We start from the raw sequence: 7070 nt of genomic DNA on the forward strand, positions 1-7070 counted from the left end.
TTAGAAAACTCGTCACTCAGGCAGTTTCCATCCGAGTACAAGTCCTCATTAGGAAAAAGCGCCTTTCTGATCTTTCTTTTCGTAGACTTAAACATTTTCTTTGGAGGAACAGGATTCTCCAGGTGACGCTTGAATTTTTCCACAATTACTTCATGTCCTTCTGGGTAATCCAGCAGTGCAATTAAATGCAGTCCAGAGGCAAAGTGGAATGCATCGCTCGCAATACTCTGGAAAATCCGTTCACTTAGCTCTTCTGATACCTCCGAGAGTACGTCCAAGTTTAATTCTCCAGTTTTTCTCAATAGCAAGATCAAAATCTTGCTGTGTTGTTCCTCAAATATTTCTCGTACTAGATGCAGAGTCGGATCATCTGCGGCCTTTTCGATCACTGCCCACAGAAGTTCACTGAGAAATTTTCTCTTCTTATAATCTGGACTTCTTTGTCCAGGATGAACTCTGTTGGACAATGTTTTTTTGACTTTTGTCCAAAAAGAGACCTGAGGCCTCGCGTCCATTTCTCTCTGTGGGCTTTCGTCAGTCATCGTTTCTGAGCTGAGCTAAAACGTCTTCTGTGTGTTGACTGACTTGTTAACTGATTTGTGTCGACTGATCAGAGAATTAACTGATCAGTTGGTTATGTCATGGACTCTATGACATCACAAAGTCATCCTTAGAAGGGCCTCATGACACAGACATCATTTGAAGTCATGCTGATGACATCATCGTCAGCAGCATGGCAACTGTTGCTAGGGCTAATAATAGCACGCATGAGCATGCGACATGTGGAAGATAGAAATATGTGAAAGAAGGTTTTCTGGTCAGATTAAATGGAAAAAAATGACTGTTAGCCAAAAGCTAAAAATGATACCTGAAACACACCAATCCCACCCTAAAACATAGTGATTACGACACGTATCATTTTTATTCCACGTCATAATTACTGTAATTACTGTATGCACTACAATCTTTGCCAATTACATACAATTTAAGCAAAACACAGTAGATATTTTTAATATGACAAAAAGTTACAAAAGTTAACCTTGTTTGAATAGCTTAGCCAGACTTTGAACATTGAGACATAAAAGAATATGTCTGCAAATATTAAACATTGCACGTGTTTTATAACAGAAAGAAAGAAAACAAATAACAATACATGTTTTTTTTTTTTTAATTGAGAAAATATTAGTAAAAAACTGGAGAAGGAAAAGAACAGCAACATAAAGAAGAAACCCCGGAAGGGACAGAAGGGAGAAAACCCCCCCAAAAAAAACAACAACGGCAGTGAAAGTAAGTCAGGTCTCCATATAAGGTCTCTCAGCAAGTGTTGGAACATTAACGGAAAGAGAGACCATAAAGCGAAATGTGACAGAAAGCCATGGAACAGACAATGCTGCATTCCAAGTAGAGGTAAGCAAAAACCTTTTATATGGCTTAGTGTTTTGCCCAAAAATCACTCGACTCTACCTCCATGCACCTGAAAATTCTGTTTTTGTTGGTTTCTGCTTCTTTTAAGTTTGGCTCTTCAAGACATCCTCCACAAAATATAAATACTGATATGAATATGTCTCGAGCAGTTCCTAAAATGTGATTTGTAAAAGGATGTTTTAGTGTGGTTTCAGTACAATCCTCAAGTTGCTTCAGATTTTCAATGCTCCAAGCACCTGTTCTTCTGCAAACACTCTGAATGTGGGGAGGGGGAAACGGTCTTCATGTGCAATGAATTATTTTCAGTGTTCATCTGTCTGTGTGATAAAAACAGGATCAGATAAACCTTGATGTTGAATGTGCCTTCAGAGAGAAACAATTCACGAGACGACAGACCACCAGAGGAAATGGTTTGTGATTTGTCCTTTGTTGATATTTGCCAAACATGCAATATCTCTTCATGTCTTATAAATGGCCAGCCTTTCTGTTGTTCCTTCAAGATAACATTTATGTCCCCTTTTCCTTGTCTCCCTTGTCATCTGTCTTGTTTTTGTGAGTCCAGCTTGCTGGAGAGGAAGCTGGAGGCAGTCCAGGTCTGCTTGGCAGAGTACAAAGACCAGATTCAACTGACTATGACCATGGCTTTGGGAGCAGGTATAGATTATCTTCGTTAACATCAGTTAAAGTGCAACTAAGGACTTTTATTCATAGGTCTTTTATTTCTGGATTTCAAATACCAAAAGTGTTTACACATGCCTGAATACCATGGTGCCTATCTGTTGAATATGCAGCTGGAAAGTTTGCAGATTTTTTTTAATTTATTTTGTATACAAAGTATGCACATCTGATTTTGCTTAATGTAGTTATTTCTCAATTTCTGCAGCTATATTGGATCTGTTTGCAACACCACATTGAAAAATCTTTATTCAAAAAAGAAATTAGTCAAAGGGTTTCCCTTTGCGAGAGATTTATTTAGTTTCTCGTGTATTTATAGCTGTGATAAAAACAAACTCTTTAAACTCGAATGTTTTAGTATAAAACTGACCCATCATTCGTCAACTAAACACACTAAAGGTGTGTGTACACAAAGGCTGCATGAAAATAACTTGATATATGCACTTTCTGGGGTTTAAGATTTTAAAATGATCAGCAGATGTGGGCACTTCTAAAAGTGTAGGAGTCTACTTCTCTGGACAATCTAGCCGTTTGCTAGCATAATGCTAAGCTGGAAAGGCATCAGTAATGAGCATAAAGAAGCCTAAAAGTGATGTAAGTGTTATATACACATTTCCAAACAATTTGGAGTCCATTATTCTGAAATTGCTAAAGAAATTTACCTCAAAATCAGACTCTAAGACATAACTTCAGCACTCTAAACCACAGCCAGCAAGTTGAAATGAAGTTCTAGAGAAGCAAATGAGAAATACCAACATATTCACTGGTCAAATAAGAAGTTATCAGCTGAAGATTGGCCCAAACTGGATCCTCTTCCTGAAATGATCTACAGCAGCTTAAAAAAGGTTCAAGTTGTTGAAATGGCCTAGTCAAAGTTTAGTCTGCAAGTTGAGTGAAATACTGTAACAAGATCATAAGAAAGTTGTGGTGTACTGAATGTCTGCAAGCTGCCACATATCAAGACATCTTTACTTGCACTGATTATTGCAACAGTGTCTTCACAGGTCTGTCCAACAAATCAATCAAACTGATTGAGCTGATCCAGATGCTGCTGCTCGCGTTCTGACTAAAACCAGGAAGATAGAACAAATAACACCAGTTATAAGGTCCCTACCCTGGGTCCCTGCAGCTCAGAGAATAGACTTTAAAAACACTGCTGTTAGTTTATAAATCACTGAACAGCTTAGCACCACAATACATTAAAGATCTGCTGCTGTTGTACCAACCTTCCAGACCCCTCAGGTCTTCTGGGTCTGGTCTGCTCTGCATCCCCAGAACCAGAATCAAACGAGGAGAAGCAGCATTCAGCACCACAAATCTGGAACAAACTTCCAGAAAACTGTAAAACGGCTGAAACACTGTGCCTTTAAATCTCGACTAGAAACCCACCTGTTTAGAGTTGTATTTGAAACATAATCAATTATGAATTTAATGATGGCTCTTGACTTAATGTAATGTTTTTATTGTTGATTCTATGTTGCATGACTTTGTGTTTTTGTGTTTCTTAAGATGTAAAGCACTTTGAAATGCATTGCTGCTGAAATGTGCTATACAAATAAAATGTTATTGATTGATTGATTGATTGATTGATTGATTGATAAGGCGCTACAGGACTGTCCTGTCTTCAGATGTGTACATTGTGTTTAAACAGAATGGATAAAGCAGAGAAACCACTTTTTTTTTTGCACTGCTAGCTGTTAATTGATGGGCTCAAAATAATTTTTCTTACTTTATGACTACATGAATGCTTTCATATAATCCTAATCTGCTTCATTGATGGATGTAAAACAGCTAAATAAATTAGGAGAATGCATTTATTTTAATGGGACATATAAGATGTCACCAGCTTTGCAGTATAGTTTTGTTCCTAATTAAAATTTTGTTTCAGGCCTCATTTCCATGGTGGTAGCAGCATGTGTTCTGAACTTCCAGCGGGCTGTCAGGCTACTGGTCATCTCCTTGGTAACCATCTTTTTCCTGGTTTGGAATTGGATAATGGAGCGATATGGTGATTGTATGTGGGAGGCTCTCTCTCCTACCAGAGACCTCCTTAGTAAAAACTGGTTTTGGATCAGATGGTGAGAAAAAAATTATCTTTTTTTCCCCCCCAACAACCCTGTCTTTTAGCTTCAATTTCACAGGACAATCAGAGTCAATGCTGAACCATTATGGTGAAAATCTCTTTCAGGTGATGTCGTGAAAATTATGCACTGTACAGTAAGGACAGAAAAGAAATTCTGTCTCCTAGTAACAATAATGTCTTCAGAAGGTGAACGCAAACAAGTCCTGCAGCGCACATAAATGACAGTAATATGAACAGAAGCAGAAAGGCAATTAATATATTCCATTTCAGATACAGCCATTCACCCTTTTATTTAAACCGTGGGAGCGAAGTAGTGCAGAAATTATTGTACCATGTCAGCATTATGACAATATTGAACAAGAAAGATGCAGAGAATGACCATTTAAGTTTTGTAATGTTCACCTCTTTGGGAAGATTTGGTGTTTAAGAACTCTTAATCTTGTTCATATTTGAATTGCATACAAAGAACACCAGAAGAAAGTAGCCCAAATACAGTAGTGACATGTTCTGATGAATGGCACAGTCTAAAATACAACTGGCTAAGCTGAAAGTGAGAGAGTGATGGAACATTTTCATTGGGAGTGACCAGGATGAATAAGATAGAAAATGGGCAAATTAGAGGAATAACTAAGGTTGGGTGGTTTGGAGATGAAATCAGAGGGAAAGATGAGATGGTTTGGACATGTTCTGAGCAGAGTGGGTATATTGGAAAATGGATATTTCAGCTGTCTAGCAGCAGGACGAGGACAACTCCGAAGAAGATTCATGGACATAGTGAGGAAGACATGAAAATGGCTGGTCCTACAAAAGAGGAGGCAAAAGATAGTTTGAAATAGAGGCAAGTGATGCAGTGTGGCGACCCCTGAGGGGAGCAGTACAAAAAAAGAAGGTAAAGGTAGAAGACTATTTTAAAAACAAAGTCAAATTCCTTCCTCAGATTTACATAACAGTTCAAATGAATGAAACCTCTCCAATAAATGACAGACTAGCTAGCACTGTTAAATTTACTAAGTAAGTAAACTATAAGCAAAACTTATTATGTTCATTAAGATGTAAATGAAAAGCAAATTTCCTAGAGAACTGTTCTGGATACCGCCCAGTGGGGAACCAGACAGCTTGTGTCCTACTGTGGTTTGCTCCTGCTTATTTTCATCATGCTGCTGTTCTCCAAACACCCATTCAGAGTAAGAAGAAATACAGATGCACCAAACCTGCAAGGACTATTAATATATGTTTGACACAAACTATGTGTTGGTTTTAGTGGCCTTGGCACACTTTGATCTGTGGAGTTGGACTACAGTTTGTTTTTGGCTTGCTGATCCTCAGAACCACATTTGGATTGAGTGCAGTGAGGTGGCTTGGAAAGCAAGCAGAGATAAAAAAAAAAAAAAAAAAACAATGCAACTAAAAGTTTTAGTTATATTGATTTTACTCTTTGTTTTTACTTTACTTTTTAACTTTTTCTTCAAATACCCAAAACTGAAAGAATGTCATATATTACAAATATTTTACTATTTAAAAATCTCATCCTTGCAGACGTTTCAGTCGTTCGCAGATGCTGGATCTCAGTTTGTGTTTGGTGATAGTTACACTGACCACTTCTTTGCCTTTAGGGTAAGATGTTATAAGATTATTAATGTAACTTCAATATAAGTTCTTGTATCTTTAGGAGCTATTCTTGAATCCTCAATAAAGTTGTACTCTTCTTTGACAAAAGAATTGTGTACTTTCTGCAAAACACAGTGAATATTTATACATACATACATATATATATATATATATATATATATATATATATATATATATATATATATATAAACATTCAAAATATGTATAGAAAAAAAATCTTTGTATGTTGTATCATACCATCAGGCACCTCTAATCATAAAAGATGGGTGCTTAAAACAGATATATTCTGATTAAGATCAACCCCAGACTCCAAGACATTAGACCTCATGAGAATACAATAAATCAAGCTGAAGGGAATGTCGCACCTGTACCTCCTCACAGGTGATGCCCATCGTGGTATTTTTGAGCTCTGTCATCTCCTGGCTCATCTGCAAGGTGAACTAAATATTGCATATTTAACATGATTAGATGTCCATTAGAATTTAGCTTCTTTCCTAATTATAATGCTTTGTTGTTAGATTATTATTTTTCTTTTTTTTATGCCAATCTGATTTTGTTCTTTTCCAGATTGGATTCGTAATGCAGGTTATCATGGGAACATCCCCAGCAGAGTCAGCTGGGGATGTTCTGCAGCTGGGAACATTTTCCTTGAAAATGTGAGCTTCTACTGTTTTAAGTAGCAGTCAGTAGCATCATACTGCCTTATTTTAGTGATCTCATTAAACCCAACTTCTATTTTTGTCTCTTTCAGACTGATGCAGCTCTCCTGATTCGTCCTTACATCAGTGAGCTAACCGTCTCTGAGATACACGCTGTGATGACAGGAGGCTTTGCCAGCATTTCTGGTTCCATTTTGGGAGCATTTATCTCTCTTGGGGTGAGGAAAACATAGTGGCAAAGGATGTTCATGAGTAGGTAAAAATTGTCAGAGTTAGGATAGATGTTCATGTTCTGTGCTCCTTCTTCAACTTTCAAATGTTTAAAAAGTCATGAATATCCTAAAGAAACACCAGGGATTATTTGGAAGAGTATGCATTAACCAATCAATATATGATTGTGAGATCAGGCACGGTCAGACTGAGAATGAATCCCCAACTTAAAGTTGTTGTATATACTCAATATATTTATAAGGTGACTTAATATGAACTGTGTTGACCAATTTTTTCCCTCAGATGAAAGATTATCGGGCTTTTTGGCTCAGAGGTCAGTTTTGAACTATTTGATTTATGTATTTTATCTTGTCTTTGTAATTTCAGGT

The 7070-nt window shown here is 37.1% G+C and overlaps 1 protein-coding gene and 1 long non-coding RNA gene across 3 annotated transcripts; both read left to right on the forward strand.

Moving 5' to 3' along the window:
* The first annotated feature begins 1192 nt into the window (after positions 1–1192).
* LOC106960727 (solute carrier family 28 member 3) lies at positions 1193–4642 on the forward strand. Of its 2 annotated transcripts, none has more exons than XR_001427629.1 (3): positions 1193–1407; positions 1760–2079; positions 3989–4642. XR_001427629.1 is itself a non-coding variant. In XM_015053981.1 (3 exons), exons 1-3 carry the CDS (start codon positions 1783–1785, stop codon positions 4180–4182), a joined length of 339 nt encoding a protein of 112 aa, XP_014909467.1. In that variant the 5' UTR covers positions 1193–1782; the 3' UTR covers positions 4183–4642. The 2 variants fall into 2 exon arrangements, 1 of the variants encoding a protein (XP_014909467.1); XM_015053981.1 differs by having other exon boundaries at positions 1193–1835; positions 1988–2079.
* Positions 4643–6224: 1582 nt separating this feature from the next.
* On the forward strand, positions 6225–6717 carry LOC106960730 (uncharacterized). Its single transcript, XR_001427632.1, has 3 exons — positions 6225–6247; positions 6380–6468; positions 6564–6717. It is a non-coding gene; the product is annotated as an uncharacterized LOC106960730 (long non-coding RNA).
* Positions 6718–7070: the final 353 nt, after the last annotated feature.

The sequence above is a fragment of the Poecilia latipinna genome, unplaced genomic scaffold (genome assembly GCF_001443285.1).
Source record: "Poecilia latipinna isolate Pla-1442-1.1 unplaced genomic scaffold, P_latipinna-1.0 Scaffold1222, whole genome shotgun sequence".
Lineage (NCBI taxonomy): Eukaryota > Metazoa > Chordata > Actinopteri > Cyprinodontiformes > Poeciliidae > Poecilia > Poecilia latipinna.

Coding starts and splice junctions, on each gene's coding strand:
- LOC106960727 (XM_015053981.1), top strand. CDS start 1,783: ATGTGCCTTCAGAGAGAAACAATTCACGAGACGACAGACCACCAGAGG. Junction 1,836..1,987: donor ACAGACCACCAGAGGAAATG/GTTTGTGATTTG, acceptor TTGTGAGTCCAG/CTTGCTGGAGAGGAAGCTGG. Junction 2,080..3,988: donor GACCATGGCTTTGGGAGCAG/GTATAGATTATC, acceptor ATTTTGTTTCAG/GCCTCATTTCCATGGTGGTA.